The sequence below is a fragment of the Chelonia mydas genome, chromosome 12, assembly GCF_015237465.2.
Source record: "Chelonia mydas isolate rCheMyd1 chromosome 12, rCheMyd1.pri.v2, whole genome shotgun sequence".
NCBI lineage: Eukaryota > Metazoa > Chordata > Testudines > Cheloniidae > Chelonia > Chelonia mydas.
In genome coordinates, this window is record NC_051252.2 from 9531911 (window position 1) to 9553788 (window position 21878).

The 21878-nt window shown below is 44.8% G+C and overlaps 1 protein-coding gene and 1 long non-coding RNA gene across 6 annotated transcripts in view; one reads left to right on the forward strand and one right to left on the reverse strand.

Annotated features, from left to right (window-relative positions):
• Positions 1 to 1325: 1325 nt before the first annotated feature.
• The window catches only part of OSGIN1 (oxidative stress induced growth inhibitor 1), a 58511-nt gene continuing 37958 nt past the window's right edge, over positions 1326 to 21878 (reverse strand). Inside the window, exons 1-6 of one of the 2 annotated variants that reach the window (XM_007053977.4) lie at positions 16441 to 16642; positions 9966 to 10070; positions 5784 to 5920; positions 5268 to 5459; positions 4828 to 4919; positions 1326 to 4050 (exon numbers count right to left, since the gene is read on the reverse strand). In XM_007053977.4, the coding sequence (XP_007054039.2) occupies positions 3033 to 4050; positions 4828 to 4919; positions 5268 to 5459; positions 5784 to 5920; positions 9966 to 10032 (1506 nt within the window). In that variant the 5' untranslated portion in view covers positions 10033 to 10070; positions 16441 to 16642 and the 3' untranslated portion in view covers positions 1326 to 3032. Of the gene's footprint in view, positions 4051 to 4827; positions 4920 to 5267; positions 5460 to 5783; positions 5921 to 9965; positions 10071 to 16440; positions 16643 to 21878 lie in introns of those variants that run through there. The other variant, XM_043526529.1, reaches the window with a different exon arrangement.
• The window catches only part of LOC114021183, a 32632-nt gene continuing 24732 nt past the window's right edge, over positions 13979 to 21878 (forward strand). For 3 of the 4 annotated variants that reach the window (XR_005222190.2, XR_005222191.2, XR_006285297.1), the window contains exons 1-2: positions 13979 to 14600; positions 21010 to 21064. This is a non-coding gene — a long non-coding RNA (uncharacterized LOC114021183). The remainder of the gene's footprint in view (positions 14601 to 21009; positions 21065 to 21878) is intronic. The other variant, XR_005222194.2, reaches the window with a different exon arrangement.

The window sequence follows — 21878 nt, forward strand, 5'->3', positions numbered from 1 at the left end:
TTTGCCCAGAGGAGGATCCTCTGTGTTTTGAATCTGAATACCCTGTAAAGTATTTTCCATCCTGATTTTACAGAGATGATTTTTACTTTTCTTTTTTAATAAAATCCTTCTTTTAAGAACCTGATTGATTTTTCCATTGTTCCAAGATCCAGGGGTTTGGGTCTTTGATGATTTTGTAACCAATCAGTTAGGATATTATTCTCAAGCCTCCCCAGGAAAGGGGGGTATGTAGGGCTTGGGGAGGATATTTTCGGGGAAGACGTCTCCAAGTGGTCTCTTTCCCTGTTCTTTGTTTAAAACGCTTTGTGGTGGCAGTATACTGTTCAAGGACAAGGCAAAGTCTGTACCTTGGGGAAGTTTTTAACCTAAGCTGGTAAGAATAAATTTAGGAGGTCTTTCATGCGGGTCCCCACATCTGTACCCTAGAATTCAGAGTGGGGAAGGAACCCTGACCGGATACAGTGTTGTTTACTTGTACTATACCTTTGTGGAAGATAGGTGTACAATGTTAACCCTTGATACTCTGAGTTTCTGTGCATCCTATTTCCATATGTGCTGGAATTAGGGGTGCTGCCGCACCCACTAGCTTGAAATGGTTATCATATACAGGGTTTATAGTTTGGTTCAATGGCTCTCAGCTCCCCTGTCCATTTCCATAGACTTCATTGAAGTGGAGAATGAGATACCCACACCCCCCACCACTATCTATTTGTGGAAATTGATTTGTAGAAGGCCCTGAAAGTAGCAGCAAAAGTGCAGGTCATCTGTGTGTGGTTGGGAGCAAGGTGTGTGAAGCCCACATGCTGTGCTCTGTGGGGACTCCCTCCACCCCAGCCACAGAAGTCTGCCGTAGGGCAAACTGGGTAGAGTGTGACGAGACCAGTGAATCAATACATGCACTGGCAAACCCAAGATGGGACTAGTAATGGTCACTGAGCAGCTAATCAAGCTTTAAGCGGGCGAGGGATTCCATGTCTGCTAGACTCCTGCAAAACTCTTTTGTACACAGCTGGCTTACTGGGCTGACACAGGGGTAAGATCTGGCTTGCTTTCTTTTCAGGGTTCTTTATAACCTTATGAAAATCATCAATACCTTCTCCATTTGTTGCTTTTCATCTCATCTGACCAAGGGAGACTCGTGAAGTCAAATCACCAAGAGCAGTGCTTCCCTTTTGATTATTTGTAGTTTGTAAATCCTCTTTAGTAATTTCCTGGACCCTACCAGTAATCCTTGTGATGAATGGTTCGCATAACTCCTGACTTATAGGTCATGCCACCTTGGTCACTGATTCAGCTACAGCTCAAATAAGTGAATTCACCTGGAGTAAGTTTGAAATTTTATTTAAACTTGTTCCACATATAAAATTAATACAGCTAACTTAGAAAATACAAAAATAGTTAGTTTCCAGAGTGCTGTACAACATTGCTAAGACACAGCAGCAACACAAAGGCCAGATGTGTTCCTTACACCTGCCTTGCTTAAAAACTTCTGGGACCAGGCAGTTACAAACTAACACTTTCTCTGTGTGCGGAACTTTTCTGAAAGACTTGCTGGCATTGTATGCACTTAGTGAAGTGGCTGACTATTCCAGGTAAGCAGCTACGTGAAAGAATTGCGCACATCAACTTCCACACACAGTAAAATGGCCTCTTTGGGCCTCATTCTGCACATCTTGCTGTGTCAACGGCAGTTTTGCCCCACTAAGCGGAGCAGAGTCAGGCCTTATATGGAGAACACAAGAATCTCTCTGCATGTGGAACTCTCATTGAAGTCCATATACAGAGGCCTTGCAGGATCAGGGCCATTGTTCAAATGCAGGCAGATCTTGTTACACAGTTATCCAGAAATCTATAGTGAACATTTTCTTCCGGTATTAATCTAGGATCTCTTCTATATTTGAATTTTTCATAATGAAGTAAATAGACTAAAGCAATTTAACAACTAAAAGCAATTGTGCAATTCTTTTCTTTCAAGAACAATTTGTGGAATGCCATTTCTGATTTACAGAACCAGTTTTCTGAAATTATCCTATATTGGGAATCCATACTACAATATGTAATGTAAGGCTTCCCAATGTAAAACATTCAATCCACTGAGCAGGATGAATTTGAAGTATCATACATGGGCAGAGTATTAATCAGTTCCCACCAACCAAGGATAATTCCTCTTTTTACTTTGGTTTTGGTGTCCCTAAAGAGGTCTCTAAGAATGCAGCACTGTTGCACTCTATCATTCTGCCTTCTAGCTCTTTAAAGATTGTGCACTCAACAGGAGTACGTTTGTACCATTATTTGAAAAGGAGACTTCCAAAAAGACAGATACACAAGTGTGCTGCATCCAAAAATAGGACACACAGAACATGGCGGTGGTGCTCCTTGCAGGAGAAGAGGACTGTTACAGCAGCCCTTTAGGCGAACGCTTTTGTGACCATTTCTAATGGCAGAATTCTGGTTTAGGTGCACAGAACACTTGCAGCACAGCTTTCAATGGACTTTTGCATCGCAAGAACAGCGTAGAGCTGTGCCACATAAGCACATGAAACAGCAACAACTGTGTGTTGTGTAGTATTGCCTGTATTTACCCAGTAACATTTGAAAAAGACTAACTAGACACAGGGCTTGCCAATATGGCCACCAAGAAAATAGTTAAAGGATGAGAACTCTTTTCAACCAGCTGCAGCCTGCAAGACATTTATATGGTGAAGTGATTGCTGCTTTGCCCCCAACTGTTCAAAGCTAGGATGCAAGTTCCCCATTCCCTTAGTGCAAAGCTCTGCAGGGATGGGGCTGTTCCCTTGGTTGCACCTGAATTCAACCTTTTAGCAAGGCAGAAATGTTGGCAACATTGAGATCTAAATCCCAAACCATGTACTTGCTGACTTATCATTCCCAAATGAACCCACTGAGAGTTTGGTCACTCTGAACTGCCCTGGAGAGTACCGCAGGGGAAAGTGCACATGTCAAATGCCTTACTTCTCAAAGAGAATAGGAATCACCCGTTTGAACGCTTTAGGCTTAGGGCAATTTGTTTGTTAAGGAGGATTTTTGTTTGCTTTTTTTAACAGAGAGCTGGCAACAGCCAGAGCCCCTCCCTGCACAAAACGCACAAAGTTGTCCCCAGCTAATGGCCCCACAGCATAAAGCCCTTTCTCCTGAACACATTGGTAGGTGAATGGGTCAATGTCAATGGGGTTCCTCTTGGAGTTGACTGGCTGCTCATTGTCAATTGCCAAGTCAATGCCATTATTTGGTAGGAAGGAGAGGTTGGGGTTTGAGCCAATGAGAACAAAAGCCATAGAAATGTTAAAGATTTTCTGGTGACCGCTCTTATCCTGGAAGACACACTTCTTGTCCTCTCTGAAGGACAGGACATGATGTTCAGGAAGGCTGATATAACATTCATATGGCCCGGGACAAGCAACTGACTGTTCTTTCATCATCTGGTGGACTTTGTGGTACTCCGGATACATCATTTTGGGGAGCTGATTGAAGATGAGACCTGGATCGTTGACCCTTCTGCGAAAGGCATGGATCACTGGGATGTTGCAATGGTGAGCAAAGAGAATTGCATCAGCAGCTGTCAGCCCAGCACCTACAATCAAGACTGGATCTGATGTCATGCTAACCTTCTTGTTCTTCACTGCTTCTTCAAGGGCAGAGAGTTTGTGATGGACAAAAGGAAGGTTCTCTCCATTAACTCCAAGGTTGGTTGGACTGTCATATGTTCCAGTGGCCAAAACCACATTCTCTGCATAGATGGAGAAGGGTTGCTGACCACCATTAATGTTTTTGATGAATCCATCCACCTGGAAAAGATTTCCACTAGCAATCTGGTCATCTTCTTTCTCTTTCTCAGGGAAATCCCAGAAGGAGTCACTGTTCCCCTCAGAATCCTGCTGTGCATAGCTGGAGTTTACATCTGGGCTCACTTTCCTCACAGATGTCACAACAGTCCCACAGATAAAATTCTTCTGCAGCCCTTTCTTTGCCACATAATGTTGGTAATACTGAGCAATGTCTTCTGCTGTGGCTCTGTTATTCCTGAGGCCCCTGTAACAGGATATTATAAATGATGGTTGAACAGTGAAATTCAGAGGCTTCTCCCTCCTCAGTTGCATGTATTGAAGGGCTATCTATCCTCGCACTAATGGAGAAACTGGGCCTGCATTCTCTTCCTTGCTAGTTTTACCCCAGAGCAATCCAATTGATTTCAGTGGAATTACTCCTAATACACAAGTCTGAACAGTCAGGCTCACTATCAGGAATAATTGGAAGAGGCAATACGGTCGGATATGAAAACTCCACAAAAACTTTAGCAACATATTTACTCCTTTACTACCCTCCCTATCAGTTCCAATTTATTTTTTTCTCGTGAGCTTTTCCAGACCTAGGTTTATAGCATGTACATTCTAACAATAGCAAAAGTAGCCTAAGTATTTGCAATCTAACATCTGAATGATTACACTGTACTTTCTGTCCCACTGTACGTCTGTCAGATTAGAATACTTGTAAATGTGGGACAATATATAAATGGGCTACACTATTAAAAAATTATGGTTTCCACACCTATTAATTCAGGTTTTTAAATGTAACTGCTGACCACATGCTGATCTGTTACCCCAGTGTACATTCAGAACTAACTGCTCTGTGGTCCATGGAGTTACTCTGAATTTATACCACCAGCATTGAGTACCAAATAAATTTTCTTGGGGATTTCTTCGACTCACTGAAACTGGCCATAATAGGTAGCCAGCTGGACTTCATACCAGATTACTTATTTCCAAATAGCTAAAGGATTTTTGGGCAATGTCACATCAGTCTCCTCACCTCCTCTTTTTCCTCATCCAGTCTTTGAGCTGAAGGTCTGGAAGTCCCATCCATTCCCCTTGGCTCAAAGTGATCATAGATCCCTCAATAAACTGAAAGAACAAACACCGAATGAGTTAAGCAACTGAAAATGAAAGGAAATAAGCACTAATGGAACAGGAACACTGTTCTGTTGAGTTCCAGTAAATCAAATTTTAGTGTCACCAAGGGACCTCAGCTGATCCAGATGTTTGGATGGAACAAACGGCAGTAGTGGGCTGGGAGGGCAAATCTCTCCTGCACATTCAAACCAGCTCACTTTTTGGTGGGTGTAAAAGCAGAGCCCTGCTGGATCCTGCTTGTCTGGCCGATTAGCTTGTTCAGCCCTTTACATCTTTAATCATGATACTGACTATTGTGTAATACATATTTCATAAAGTTAAGCATTCATGTCTACATACATGCCAGGCACCCCCAGGAGGGTTTCTGCCAAGGACCAGATGGGGAATGGCTCTGTTGGTCTTGTGCCACCAAGTGAGGACAGATTCTGCAGTTCCACCAAAGTCTGTATCTGGACGCAGCAGAGTATCAAAAAGAAGAGCCACGGGGCTCTGGGATCGTCCCTCCAAACCTTCAGACAGGTACTCCAGATCCTAAAAGACAGGGCAGATACTTAGAGCCTGCATCATAGATCACATGAGATCACCTCAAAATGCAGCAGTAATGTAATATCATTAGGTGCTCAGTAGAGCTGAACATCTCTTAGTCAGAATAAGGCCGATATGGCACATAAGCCCGGTCTGGACAATTTGAGCAGCGCACAGCCCTTGTGCTGGCCCTATATACCGTCATGATTTGGGAAACAAATTAACCTTAATGCTTAAGGCTTCTGTTGCCAGCATGCTCTGGGCATATGATGGTGGTGATGTGTTCTATCTACTTCTTCCTGGTAAAAGGCAAATTCATTTGATACAAACCTGGTCTATAATGGAGACTTCTGGTGTTTCCTCTAGTTTCCTCTGTAGAATAGGATGAGGATGGACAGAGCCCCTTTTGATGTAAGGGATATAACCAGACAGCAGGTAGGAAAGGCAAATTCCTGAAGGACCATTCCCTGAACAAACACAATTAAATTAATATTGCATCACTGTGGTCGGAACAATAGTCCTTTTAAAGCATCTTATCGGATATGCAGTATGGTCCAGTGGATAGACTTCGACTCAGGAGAACTGGGTTCTAGTCTCAAGTCAAGCATGGTTCTGCTACATGGCCTTGGGGAAATCACTTCACTTCTCTGTTTCCCTTTTTGTCTGTCATATCTATTTGTATTATAAGCTGTTCAGGGCAGGGGCTGTTTCTTACAAGGTCTACGTACAAAGCCTAGCACCCTGGAGCCCTGATCCCAGTTGGGACCTCTTAGTGCTACTGACACTAATAAGCTGGGGCTTTGTCAAACACTGGCAAAATAGCAGGCTCAGAAGAGAGCTGCATTTTTCAAAGGATGATGTTCAGGAATTAAACCTGCTCTTGGACTTTGAGGGTACATCCACACACTGCACACTACACCCAGAGCTGTGGGACCCACACTTGTGGACTCTGTGTTTCCAAGCCTGTGTTTGAGCACTCACACTGCATTGTAAAGCCAGGTTTATAATTGCTGCACCCAGATCACAGCTGTGCTTCTGACTCAGGTCTACAGCTTGACCCGAGTCCACACTGTAAAACGACAGGACCCAAGCCACAGCTGGACTCCGGCTCTGACCCACCCCCTAGCAGGGTCCTAATTCCCATGTCTTGAGTGCTTGCTGACCTGAGTCAGAGTGATTTGTATATGGATGGAAGGGGGGGCTCAAACCCCAGAAGAGTTAAGGCTTCATTCTTTCCTGCCTAAATGCAACTTGCATCACTTCATAATCTTGAAGGAAAAATCAGACACTGCTATGATGTGCATTCACGTGGGATAGTGAATATCTGAGATGGTGCTGCCGTACGTCAGACAGCAGGATCAAGTCCTTGGTGCCTACTGCTCAACGCCACTGTCTACAGTCATTTTGAAGCAAGTAGGTTATTAGGAAGAGATGTAGGATCTTTATTGCTCACTTCAAGGTATTACCTCATAGGGCCAAGGAATTCAGACCTGGACTCTTCCCAGTTACCACTATGTGACAGAAGATATGTAGAGCAGGGGGTGGGCACACAATGTCTCATATGCCAATTCTCTAGTCACTGGGATACTGGTCACTGATTCTGCAGAAGACCCTGTTCTGAAACTGGCCAAATTTCTCACCTTAAATTTGGATGCTCTCTAACCTGTTGACTGATTGATTTAACTGAAGCTAATGGAGTTGCTATTGATTACAGTAGGTCTCCAATCAGCCCTAGAGGTTTAGTTCTCTCCTGTCTTTGTTCTCTCTCCTTCTATTCACTGGAAGGAGGCAGTGAGCTGGAGGTTGGGCAAAGAGCTCTCCCTCCCCCACCACCACCCCCCCCTCAAAATATGACACTTTGAACAAATAGCTGGATGGCTAAAATTTTCCTACTGACCACCCAACAACTGGCTTCAGAAGCGAATATACATACTCTACGTCAGTGTTCAGTGGAGTAGTGTGTGGAAAGTTTTCACGTGGCTGTTTTCCAATATGTTTAATATTTTACAGCGTCTATATAACTAGCTGTCAGCCTCTACAGCTCAAAGCTTTTTTGCTCTTTAGTATATGATTAACCACCATTACATAATGCAGTGTCAGAAAACCAGTCAGGGTGACTCAGCAGCCTGTAACATTCTGTGTGCACTTTCATAGCATTGTGGACATAATCCCTGCTCTGGGAGCAATGAACTGCGGGGAGCAAAGGTCACTTCTCAATTCTATTCCTAACACTGTTCTCACTTAGATTATAGAAAAAGCCAAGTGTAAATAATGATGGAAATAAAACCCCAATAATTAACTTGAAACAGAACCAGGATATAAGTCATCCTTAACTTGCTCTTTTGTTGTTGGGGTTACATCAGAGTTCCTGGCCAGTATTTAAACATCTGGCTACATGAGGCGGAGTTATGGACAAAGCTGCAGTTATAAATATGAATCTTTAAGTCCCATAAAGTAGGCCAGATACACTCCTGCCTTTGTGTCCCTTCATGCCACTTCAATGGCACAAGGAACCAGACAGCAGCTGGATCTGATCAACTGACTGCCCTGGCATGAGGGAGCTCTCAGCTGTCACAGAGCCAGTATAGACAACCCCTGGAGTACTCTCCAGCAGTTTCTAGCTGGCAATGTTCCTGGAGCTATTCAGAAAACCAGAGCCTCCCTTCTCCTGTGCAGGGGGGAATCTCTGCACTGGCAACACTCAGAGTGGTCTTTAACTTAAACTTGTTTTGGAATTGGACCCTTTTTAAAAGGTAGTACCAAGAATTTACCAATCCCATCCCAAGAAAAACAAGCTTCTCAATTGTCTGTCTAAGAATGCCTCTCAGAATTCAGCCCCCTGGGACAAGTGTCCACCTCACAAAACTACTATACAAAGGATTAAGTGGAACTTTTGTGGTGCATAAGCCTTGTACGGGCTCACTCCACTGGGAAGAATTTCGCCCTGGTTTAGATGGTGGGCATGGAACAAGCCCAGCATTAGCAAAGCATTTAAGCACATTGACTCCCAGGAAAGTCAATGGGGCTCATGTCTTAATTTAGCAGGGCACCTAAGCACAAGCTTGAGTGAAAAGGGAGGGACTCCTTTATGCCAGAGAAGCCTCTGCTTGGTCATAGCTTATCACGTCAGTGACACATCTGATATGAAGAGTGAGCGTGTCTAACCTCAAGAGGGCATTTGCAAACAAGAAGTTCCTGTTCCTGATTCACTCACCAAACATCAAACTAACTGGCTTTCTAAAACTATAAAGAGAAGCATAACTTTTGCATTCCTACAAACAGCTGTTTTAAAAATTAAACTACTACACATTTCTCACTGTGTAAACCTGAGCCAAACCCCATCGAACTCCATGTAAAGAGTCTCAGAGACTTCAGTAGCTTTGGATCAGACCCTAAACCAGAGGTGGGCAAACTACGACCCACCGGCCACATCCGGCCCGCAGGACCGTCCTGCCCAGCCGGAGCTCCTGGCCTGGGAGGCTCGCCCCTAGCCCCTCCCCCGCTGTTCCCCCTTCCCCTCAGCCTCAGCTCACGGCACCAGGCTCTGGGCAGTGGGGCTCCGAGCTCCTGGGGCAGTGCAGCTACAGAGCCTGGCCTGACCCGGTGCTCCAGGCAGCGCAGTAAGGGGGCAGGGAGTGCAGGGGAGGGTTGGATAGAGGGCAGGGGAGTTTGGGGGGGTGCTCAGAGGCTAGGGGTGTGAATAGGGGTCAGGGCAATCAGAGGGTGGGGAACAAAGGGGTTGAATGGGAGCAGGGGTCCGGGGGGGGCCAGTCAAGAAGGAGGGGGGGAGTTGGATGGGGCAGCGGTGGGCAGTTAGGGGCGGTGGGTCTAGGGGCGGTCAGGGAGAAGGGGTATTTGGATGGGGCAGGGGTCACAGGGGACAGTCAGGAAGGAGAGGGGAGGTTGGATAGGGCAGAGGCTCTGGGGGCGGTCAGGGGACAGACAGCAGCAGTGGGGTGGATGGCGTAGGGGTCGCGGGGGCCCGTCAGGGGGCGAGAAGCAGGGTGGAGGGGTCGAATAGGGGGTGGGGGCTGAGCAATGCCTGGCTGTTTGGGGAGGCACAGCCTCCCCTAACCGGCCCTCCATACAATTTCAGAAACTCGATGCGGCCCTCAGGCCAAAAAGTTTGCTCACTCCTGCCCTAAACACATATACTCAAACACTAAACTTCACAAAATTAAACACTAGTTGACTTCTTGCCAGGTGAAAGACACAATACAATAATTTCAAACCTCTCCAAAACACCCATGAGACAAATAGGCTCAACTGAATGTCCTAAAGGTCAGACAATTCTGTTTTAAAATAGTAATAAATGATCATTTGATATTCTTATTTTCTTAAGCCAAATTATCCTTTCTTGACTGTAGCAAAAACTGAGGGGATATCATTCCCAGAACATTTTTAGATTTAATTACAGCTTTTGGAATAATGCATGAGGATGTCAGATATAATAGGTCTTAGTAAGACTACCGCACTGGAGAACATGGATTACATTGCCAAAATATTACTTACCTATAACAACAATGGGAAGTGGTTTGGAATAACTTTGGTTTGGGACTTTGTTCAACACTGGATACATCTTCACATCTGAAAGGATTCAGGACCAGAAAAATCTACCTGTAATGACAAAAAAAAAAAAAAAAAAAAAAAAGCGCGCAACCATTAACTTTTTTTTATAAAAAAAAACAACAAATACTCTCTCCTCTTCATAGCCCTTGGTAGCAGCTGATCTAAAATATTATCACTCATTTTACATACAATGGAGTTCAATTTCAGCTCCCATACAGTATGGGTGTAAATTTTGTATTGGAAACCTATGGCATAATTAGGATTTGACCTTAAACAAAAGATGTCCTTATTTTAGTCCTTCATGGACATTTTTGGTCCACATGACACAAGTGCCAGCCTCTACTCAAGACAGGCCAAGGACTCAAACAACAGGGAACATTGCAGATGGGTCATGGGAAGATTTTCCCTTCTCCTATGAGCACTACATATCATGGGCTAAGTTCTTGTTACAGTGACTTCAAGGGCCATTTGGTAATTTTCCAAGCTGTTGTGCTAACGCAACATATTTCTTCAAGGAGGCTCTTGTGCCATTTGTCTTTTTAGAGAAATTTGCACATTCATGGAGCATTGGAGTTTGCATCTGAGTCTAAACTTCTGCTTGAAGACTTGAAAGCTGTTGGCACCATTTTCAAAAAAAATGCCCCATCACATTGCTAAAGGTTTCTGAGTAATTTGAACTGCTAAAGCACTAAACCACTGGGTGCAGTTGTTAACAAGTTCTTTTAAAAGCAATATCCTTGTTCTCTTGCAATGACAGGTGTTACGGTCACATTCATGGAGTGACAAACTATTTATGTCCATCTGTTAATCTGACATAGGTCCTTAACAGCACTGAGATCCCATGTATATGTAGAGTTCTGAATCGGAGCTTGTTAAGCCATCCAGTGACAAATAACAAACCTATCATCCAATCTCCTAGCGACTGAGTAGGAGAATAGGAGTGAGACGAGTTGGTAAACCCTTACCTGTCCTGTCACTTGTCAATTTTAATTCAGCAGCACAGTGACCAGGCATGTACACTAAGTGCAAGCTAGCCACACCTAACTCACTGCTATCTTGAGGCTGCAGTGACTTTCCCACCGTAAATAAATAATTCCAGAGTTGTTTGAACGAATTTGTATTAGTCATCTGTACTTTCAGTGCTGCTAATCCACTGAGTCCAGAAAGGGTTACAAATTCTCTGTTGTTACTAAATCTAGACAAACATTCTCAATACAAATCTTCAGCTAGCCTCCAGAAAATGAAATTAAATTAACACGGTCATAATTTTGAAAGCCTATCAGAATCCATTGAATGGAATGACTTGGCTCAGCAGGGCATTCTCGTCTCTTCATTGAGTGTAGAAAGATCTTTGGTAAGTGTGCTGTACATTCCCAAACAAGCTTGGCAGGTCATAATGTTTGACATAATCCTCTCACCACAAATGTCATCCAACTGTGCAGCCGTTCAGTTAAACTGAAGTGTACTTCACTACTTAATGCAATAATCTACTAAATTGCCAGCAGATTGAATGAGAAGCCACACAAATTTTACCTTGAAGTTCAAAAAAAAAAAAAAATCTAGTAATCAGGTTTTCTGAATATAGTCTTTGAGACACTGATACTCCTGTACTGTACAATATATCCCTTTGCCATAAATGAACTGCAATTAGTCTTTTACCTACTGCCTTTCCTCTGGCAGGATCTCAGTTCATGTTGCTAATTCTCACATATTCTGTGTGTTGGAGTAACTTGCCTCTGAAATGTAGCCAGCTCTGGAACAGAAGATGGTAACTATTCCAAAAGGGTAAAATTCACCCCTGAGCAGAGAGAAAGTGCAAGGCCTATGTACCATTTACATTGTGTATAGTCTTTCTGGTGAAGATCTGCACAAAAGTGAATTTCAGCCATGTTGCATGAAAGATGAAGGGAAGTTAGTATCTTGCTTCTGGGCATCAAAAACCAGTTTTTAAATGCAATAGGTAGATAGACCAATGGCAAGAAGCAAGACAGCTTTGGCACTGGTAAAGTCAAAAAGTAGGCATTTCACTAACTTTTTGAAGAAGGTTACGCTGGTGGGTGGTGTTCACAAAATAGCCAGTGTTTTCATGCAAGGGAAAAAAAATAAACAAACATGCAGTTTTAGCCAGTAACATCTCCCATCTGAGCAAACAAAAGCATCATGGATCTTCTGGAATCAAGTCCTGGCTACTTTTTGCTTTGTACCATTTCTTTTGACAGTATTCCACCACCTGGAAATGAGTGATGCCAAAGAGTCCATGCTTACCTGGTCATTAGGAATTAGCACATAGATATCTATATTTCTGCATCAAAACTCTAGTGATATCTATTGGCCTTTAACTGTTATTAATTTATGGGTGAAAGAAACTAAATGATTTATTGTGACATTAAGTAACATTTGATCACAGCCTACTAATGCGTGTGAGTGTTAAGCATGAAGCATTTAATGGTGAACCAGATGATCCTGTGGAAAGGCTCAGCTAGTTTGAGCCTGTGAAATTCTTCTGTATTTTTTATAATGGGGGGGGATTTCTTTTTATTTCATATTTGCTGGGGGTGGAGGGAGTGTTGAGTCCCACCCCTGGAGAGGTGGGAACCCCTGGGGGTGGGGTGGGGGGGAGATTGCAGAGTAAGCCTGCCATGCATTCACCCCACAGAGATGGCTCCTGCTGCTCCCGTCCAACATGGCTGGGCCCAGCTTCCTGCCACACGGGGTCCTAGTGTTGCACAGGTTTGACCCAGCCTCGTCATGACGGACGGGCAACCAGGCCAAACCTGAGCAATGCTTCAATCCCATGTGCCCGGTCACAATGCCCAAAGCAGGGAGCTGGGCCCAGCCTCATGGGACAGGTGGTGTTGGAACAATTTTTACCGGGGGGGGGGGGGGGAAGAGGCAGAAACCATGTATGTGAGTTATTACTAGTTCAAATTGGGGGTGCAGTAGCACCCCTAGCCCTACTAGTTCCAGCACGTATGTGTGGGGCAGCTTGCTCGCTCTGCCACCAGGTTGCAGTGGCCAGAGTGGGAAGCCAGACCCACCCCTGCAGGACAGGAACCACAGTAGCCACTGCTGCAAGGCGAGTTTTTCCTTTTTATACTTAGGTTTTCAAATTTAATTTTGTGTTATTTCGCATTTGCAAAAAAAAAGCTAGGGGTTCGAACCAGTGCTGAGCTGCCAGAAGCTGAAGGACCGCAGGGCTGCCAGGCGAGTAGAAATTCTCAGGGGAGCCTCCCCAGCCGAGAGCTCAGGCAGGACGGACAGGACAGTCCTGCGGGCTGCATGTGGCCTGCAGGCCAGAGTTTGCTGAATCCCTTTAACAACCTGTTCTAAACCGGTTTCAAAATTTAACAACCGGTTCCCGTGAACCGGCTCCAGCTCACCGCTCGTTCTAACTATAGTAATAGTTAACTTAAACTATAGTATTAACTATATAATTAAATTATAGTATTATAGTAATAGTTTAACTAAAGTGTAAAGTCTCAGACTTTTATCAGCCCAGGGCCTGTTTTTATAACCAGGTTCTAAGTCCTCTATAAATAGAGCACTGTCATAGAAGAACACAGTCGTAACTTTAACTATTGCAGGACAGCTGGTGTTGCCTCTGGGCATACTAGGATCTGAGCAGCACCAATATACAGACTGTGGCATGGTGAATTTCTAAACTAAATTAACAATAACTTTCCCTGGAATCTAACTATGGAGACTTTCTGTCTAACTGGACGCATCTTCCCTCCCACTCTGCCTCTAAATTGCTTCCTTTATTGATACCTCCTTTTCACATCTATCTATGCAGCTTTTAGGCAGAGTCTCATATTGTAGCCTTGACAAAAAGCACTGCACTATATGCAGACAGGTTACAACTCTCCCACTCACAACTACTTTACCTGCTGCTGAAGGATAAGGCATTCCAGCCATGTGCCAGAGCTAATCAGAAACAGGCACATGGTAAACTCCCTGCTGTACAGCCACATCTCTCCCACCTCCCCAGATGCAATTGCAGGAGTTCAGCTCTAAGCAGTTGGGGTGGCTGTGTGAGACCAGGGAGCTGGAACTGCCATTCTATACAGCAGGATAGTCTCTCAGGCAGCATCAATTATAATGCACTTTACCTGGGTAGTGCCCGCCTGAAGAGTGGCAGTAGCTCTGACTCCACGGCTGTTCCACACAACATACAGGTCCGTGTTAGGTTTCCTAGCAGAGCTAACCATGCACCTTCAGACTAGAATTTGTTTAGATTAAGCGGGGGAAGAAGAGGAGGGATACAAAGTCCCTAAAAGACAGCAGTTGTATTTCTCCAACACTCTGCAGAAACACTGCTGATAAAATGGCCGCATGCTGTCTGCAGATGGGCAATGGACCATGAACCAGCCACTGGCAGCACAGGGTAAGATAATATCATGCTGCTGCTGAGACTGCTGCTAAAGTGCTTCTTTTAGGGGACATAGGTGGGGCAAGATGGGCCAGAACCAGCTGTGTAGTTCTGCCTCCATCAGTCGCAGGTTGCCTTGGCCTCTAGCTGTTCTGCTCTGCTGTCATCCACCCCTACAGCGGAGGCCCAGGAGCTGTGGACTGCCCACGGTAAGTCGATTCCCTCTTCTATGGATTTTGATATGTAAAAGGAAGGAGACATTCATGGGAATTATACCCAGAGTTATTGGCAAGAGTAGCACCACTGGCTACACTGTGGGGATGTCTTAGATCCAAACCCAGATTGGATAAAACTAGCACTAAAACAGATAAAATAAAAACCAAGTGTACCTCCTTATGCCAATTTCATTGCTGTGCATCTAGCTAAAGTTAGGCGACTAATACCTCTGGATACCATTTCCTTATTGTGTAGAGTAATATGCAAACTTGTTTTCCATCACAGTTGTTAATAGTTATCCTAGCACAGCTCTACTGATTAGAGAAGTATTCCCTCCCTGCTTTACAGCTGTCACCTGTATAGTTTATAGTAGTTACCTGTTTTATAAGAAGAAAGCTAACACCAATGGGCCAGGTTCTGCACCAGTTTACACCTTTGCAAATGTGTTCCATTCATTTGCATGAATGGAAACCAGGATTTAGCTCAATATAGACTAGAAACTGCTGAAGACACAGGAGGGAAAAATTCTCTCATGCCATTAGAGCTAAAGATAAAATCTTTGGATCACTCTCAGAACGGAGAGGACTCATTCCCTCCATTGAAATCCAGATAGCAGGTCAAATCCTACTCACCTTCAGCATCATTGCACAAGTGCCTAAGGTGCATGGGAGTTTTCCCAGGGTTTATACTGAACTTGCTATGGAAGTGCAATGGGGGAAGAAGCTGATCTAATAAAAGAAACTAGGTTGGTTTTCCTTTTCACCTTCCTTTATGTAAAACACAACACCCAGTATTCAAACTCAGCCAGGTCAATGATTCCGTTCATAGTATTGGCTTCTAATTTAGGATTCCACCTTAAATGTTCCTCTCCCTGCAACCCACCTCCCGCCCCAATCTGGAAGTGCTTTCTGTTCTATTATTACTGTGCTCCAGAATCCATCTCCCTCATTACCACCAATGTGTCTCACTGCTTAGGTAACGTTCTGGCTAGGAGAAGTGCCTAACTTATCCATCTAGGGCCAAATCCTGCTCTCCTTACACATGTACTCCCATAGGGCTTAAAGGTATCATTCATGTAAAGCAAGCCAGTGTGACCTCTAGTATTTCCAGGCTACACAACTGAAATGAATTAAAAATCCAAAGAAGGGAGAGAGAGAGAGCGCGCGCGCGCGAGCAGTGATCTGTTAGCAGTACACTGGAGCAACTTTAGTAGTGAGAGCCACGTTCTGCTGCCCTGATGCAACCAAAGCTCCCAGAGTCATCCACAGGAGTCTTACTTAAATAAGGACCATAAAAACACATGGAGAGATTTTAAGAAGGGCAGTGCAGCTGTAAATAATGTAGCAGCTTGCAGGTGTTTCTGTGAGATTCAGGTGTAACAGGAGCCACACAAACTTGTCACAAACACAACAGTTTCCATCAGTTGTTTTATTTTTCTCTGTTAATTTGATAGGCAGCTTTTTGTAATGTCATTTGATTTCAGTCATTCATTTTTTTAAAATACTGAAACTCCAACAGTTGAGTGCAGTTTAAACTTTACTGCATCCTTCTAAAGTTTTAATAGAATCTTTCTGCTTGCATTTCTTCTCTATGTAAGTTCAAAAGCTTGTCTCTCAGCAACAGAAGTTGGTCCAACAAAAGATATCACCTGACCCTCCTTGTCAGTCTTATTCTTGTGATTCCAATACAAAGCATTCCATAGACAATCCAGTTATGTGGTTCATTAAGCTGACACCTTCTTTCTAAGAGCATTCCCTTGTGCCATTCTAGAAAGCAATATGCTACTCATGCCTGGCTAATAAAGCTTTCTTTATTCATCTACAGTCCTCTTACCTCAGGAAATGAAGGTGATGAGAAGGAAAGTCTGTGTATCAGTGCCTGTATTTCTAGAGAAGCAGAACACCTCATGCGTCTTGACCGTATATTGCTCCCAGCTCCAAGGCAGCTGTTAAATATACTAGGCAACCAGTTCCTAGTTTAAGGAGGTGGGGTTGAAGCCTGGGTGGGAGGGACTAGGAAAAAGGCTCATAAGCATGAGTCAGCAACACTACCTAACTTACCCTGTTTATGAACGAACAATGCAGAATCACTGTGTGCTGTTAAGTTGATAGCATACAGGAAATAAATATGGTGAAAAACAGCCTGGAAGGAACCATGCCCCTGTTGTTCCCATATGACAAGAATCCAACACTCAATAGATTTAATCCTTTTTTATGTTTAGCTTAAGAGTCTTGTGTAAATTAATCTGAGTTTTATTGTGGTGGTGTTTGGAGTTTTATTCTTATTTAAAACACCTAGCTGACACAGCAATAATTACTGTAATTAAGGGTGGCAGGATAGCACAGCATGCTTTCATTAAAACTGAAGGATCTTTTAGGACTATGTAGATTCAGCAGTATTGTAATTACAGCTGATCAACAAAAATGGGGGAGAGGGGGATTTGCAACGTCCTCCCCTTCTGGTTGATATTTTGAATTTCAACCACACTTATTGTAAGAAGCTGGCTAGTGCATATTATATACACACCACTGCCCCCTAGTAAAATACTGGCAGACCAGGGGTCCAACTTTTCATCCAAACTGATGCGGGTATTGTGCGATCTAGTGAAGACCAAGGCTCTCAAGACCACCATTTACAATTAGGATTGCCAACTTTCTAATTGCACAAAACCAAACACCCTAGCCCCGGCCCCTCCCTGAAGCTGCTCCCCTACCCCAAGGCTCTGCCCCCACTCACTACATTCCCCCTTCCTCGGTGGCTCGCTCTCCCCCACCCTCACTCACTTTCACTGGGCTGGGGCAGGGGTTTGGGAGGGGGTGAGGGCTCCAGCTAGGGGTGTGGTCTCTGGGGTGGGGCTGGGACTGAAGGGTTTGGGGTGCAGGAGGAGGCTCTGGGTTTGAGGGTTTCAGGACTGTGCCAAGAGGTTGGGGTGCAGGAGTGTGTGAAGGCTCTGGGCTGGCGGTGCAGTATCTGGGGTGGGGGCAGGGATGAGAGGTTTGGAGTGCAGGAGGGGGCTCTGGGTTTGGGGGGGCTCAGGGCTGGAGCAGTAGGTTGGAGTGCAGGAGGAGGCTTCAGGCTGGAGCCGATGGATTCGGAGTGTGGGAGGGGGCTGCGGATTGAGGCAGGGGGTTGGAGTGTAGGAGGGGATGAGGGCTCTGGGGTGGGGCCAGGGATGAGAGGTTCAGGGTATGGGAGGGGGCTCTGGGCTGGGGCAGGGGATTGGGGTACAGGAGGGGGTGAGGGTTCTGTGCTGGGGGTGTGGGCTCTGGGGTGTGGCCAGGGATGAGGGGTTTTGGGGTGCAGGAGGGGGCTCTGGACTTCAGGGGGGGCTCAGGGCTGGGGCAGGGGCTCGGGAGCAGGCTTACCTCAGACGGCTCCTGGTCAGTGGTGTAGCGGGACTTAGCCAGGCTTCCTGCCTGTCCTGACACCGCGTTGCACATGCCCCGGAAGCAGCCAGCAGGTCCAGCGCTAGTAGCCGGGAGAAGGCAGGGCTTATGGTAAATTCTGCCAAATGCCACTTTGGACAGAGAGAGGTGACTCGCATACACTGTGGGATGGGTTCAGATGCACCCCCCAGTGGACAAGGTCCAAGAACAGACAGGTTGTCCAGTGTCATCAACCAAAAAGTAGGTACGACACTGCCTAGGCTTGGTGGGCTCTTACAGGTGGTTTGTACCTAAATTTGCCACAGTAGTTGCCCTTCTCACTGACCTGGTGAAAAGCACCAGTCCCAGGAAGGTACAGTGGACGGAAGCCTGTGATAGGGCCTTCAGAACCTTAAGGAGCCAGCTAATCCAGGGGCCAGTTCTTTTACACCCCGACTTCACGAAACAATTCATTTTGCAAACAGATGCATCGGAAGTAGTTCTCCAAAGCGAGGAACATCCAGTCCTTTACATGAGTAGAAAGCTGTTCTCTTGGGAGGTGAACTACTCAACGATTGAGAAAGAGGCCCTGGCTGTGAAATGGGCCATAGAGGCACTTCGCTATTGTCTCCTAGGGAACTCCTTCCTACTCTTCACAGACCACACTCCCTTCCACTAGCTAAACTCCATGAAGGACACCAATACCCAGATCATGAAGTGGTAACTTTCCCTGCAGCCCTAGAACTTCCAGGTACTCCATTGTCCAGTAAAGATATACAGAAATGCCAATTTCTGGACCCAATCTTGGGTCTTAGCCTTAGGAGAAGGGTACGTGAGGGGGTGTATAAGTCCCACAGTGGAGAACCACAGGTTAACAAGCAGCTCTGAGCCAAGAAGGCCTCACCCAGCTGCACCTACTGGGCATGCTCACAATGGAGGTGGCGCTCACAAGGAAGCAGCCTAGCTCACTCAGGGCGGACAGAGCACAGGAGCAGGCTGCTGGTGCTCCACACCACCTGTGCTAGACCCCGCTGCACAGCTGCAAAAGGCCCCCATGGAGACCAGGAACAGAGGGCCACGGGTGAAGGAGAAGAGCCTCCAGATCACTGTCCATGAGAACGCCTACCATGAGGTCATGAGCCAACCCTTGTTGCAACTTTGGAGGTGACTAAGTAAGTTGTAGGCAGTGACCCTGGTGGCATGCTGTGTATCTGACCGACCTGTCACAGGGCCCTCGGTAGAGCATGGTGGGCCCGGGTTCCCCTACCACCAGCTGTAGACTCTCGCTGCTGGGCGATACTGCCACGGACTCTTGCCACTGGGAGATATTGCTAGGCTCAGACACCGAACCCTCCAACAAGGGCCCAGAAGAATTTTTTTCCTCTTTAACTTGACATGTGTGACACTTATTGCCATAAAAGTACAGTAAAGTTAAATCCTAGTGAAAGTGACTGAATTAAGTTTGAGAGGATGGAAGGTTGTTTTCAGGCCATGTTGATTCATGTAACTCCAACTGGACCTGAGCCACAAAGTTCAGATATAAATCTAGGCTCTAATCTGAGTTTCCCCATAGTTCAATGGTTCTTAAAACTTAGGGTTTGTATTTATTTCTACATAACTCTGAACAGAGATTTTCACTCTTTATGGTCACATTCAATATTTCTGTTTTACTTATTCAGTAATGAGGGATTTGCTAATTCCTCATGTAGAGAGTTTATTTATTTTAAACAGCTATTTAAGGCGCTTTTCCCATTTCTGGGACTGCCACTCTGACCTCTTCTCCCTGTATAATAATGTTACCCAACTTGCTGCGGCCACAAGAATTCAATTACATCATTGCTAAGCAATGTCTCCTTCATACAGTATTCATAGTGTATGGATGAATGTTACTACTTTCTCTCCAGCCTATAAATATGTGGGGCCACATTTTGATTGCCTTAATCACGGGAAGATCCTGCAACCCTTGTGGAAACTAACAATTAAGTCACTAAAAGTTACTTTTAAAAGTAAAGTTTTCTTACATGCTTTAAGGTTGCCAGATCTGGCCCTTGGGTGGTCTCACTAGGATGACCATACACCCCTTTTTGGCCAGGACAGTCCCTTTTTTAAGCCCTGTCCCAGCCGTCCCTACTTTTTTGGAAAAAGTGGGCATTTGTCCCATTTGTTCTTGCTAACTGATCAAGTTGGCAAGAACAAACGGGACAAATGCCCACTTTTGTCAAAGTGGGGTGCAGAGGAATGTGGGAGGGGGTGGGGGCAAGCGGCAATACCTGCCCTGCACAAGGTGGGAGGCAGGGGTGTGGCGGGGAGCAGGCAGGGCTTGAGCAAACAGTGACTCCAGCCCCAGCCTTGCGCCAGGGGGCAGGCAGAGGCTTGGGCAACTTGCAGTGACACCAGCTCCAGCCTGATGAGGGGGCCAGCGCCACAGGGAGTGGGGGACTTGGGCCAGCCCTGCGTGGGGAGGCATGGGAGGAGCCTTGGGCTAGCCCCACACGGTGTCCCGTTTTCCCTTTGCGAAATTTGGTCATCCTAGTGTCTCACTCAAGTCAATGGGACAGCTTGCATGCGTAAGGCAAGCAGAACTGGGTCTTTTCTGAACTCAATGTTCTCTTCACAATTAAAACCAGCAGATTTCCAGATGAAGGAGGGAATTCAGTTAGAGATCAATTCAGCACTTTCTATTTGCAGTCTGAAAGAATTTGTTTCAGATCAAAGATATCCAGGGAATAAAGAGTGACTCCTGATGCTAAGTCAAGGCTCATAGCTTTTAAAAACCTGATAAGGGGACAGGAAAAATGCAAGACGAAGATAGCTCATGAGAGGAGAATTCTAGATTGCCTAAGAGCCACATCATAAAAATATATATATACTGCAAACTCATTGGTTTAAAACACCCACAATCAGTTGCTTTAATAACTATGAAGCCTGTGTTTCACTGTATTTTTTTAAATATTAAAACTATCAAATGATCTTTCGTGAAATCTGACTCACTAAATACTTAGGTCTGAGTGAATATTTTTGTGTACTTCTCTTTCAGGTTGCCTTTGCCTCTCTCCAGAGTGGTGAGAATTATGAGATTTTGTATAAATCTGGTATGAAAACTATCCTAAATCTTTGACGAGTAAAATAGTCAAGACCTTTTCGTGTATTTTCCAAATCTGGGTTTTCTTACTCCTAAAAAATCCCTCTATCAGAATCACCTAAGAGAAATTAAACTTCTCAAAGAAACACGATTGTTCAGGTAGATGATTAAAACAGAGCTGCCCTATATCTAATTTTTTTAAAATATATTTTAAATTATTTTTAAAATCACACAATATTATATTGCAAAGACACATCAAAACTGAGCCTCCATACTATACCTGTTGTTGTTAGAGAGAGACAAAAGGATACTACAGGGCTATTGGGCCATCTGAGTAAGCAATAGATTTGGAAATATCATACGTGTCCACATCTGCAAAACTAAGATTGCTTGGGCCATCCTCTGTGTGAGAGATGAGGAGTCAATACACAATTTCTACTACATTTAGGGAAAATCAGATTTATTTAATGTCATGCCATGTAAATAAATCCAGGATTTCTTTCCCATCTACAACCGTTATTTTATTTTTGCAGACAAAATGATCCTGCCCTGGAAAATGACTTAATATTACAATAGCACACAGTGTCACTTTTCGTTTATTTGCCTCCACTGCAGGACCATTGAAAATAGCTTATTTTTGGCTTGCTTTTGTTATCACTCTCCTAATATAAATATTTCACTGACTCCATTCAAGTTTTGTTCTGATCTGTTCCTTTTTTTGTGAGCCTTCTGCCCATGGGAAACAGGAGGGTGGAACTGAACACAGATCTCTTTCTGAGTCTAATGCAGTCTGTCTTTGTTTTCTGGTATGTTCCAGAAGAGGA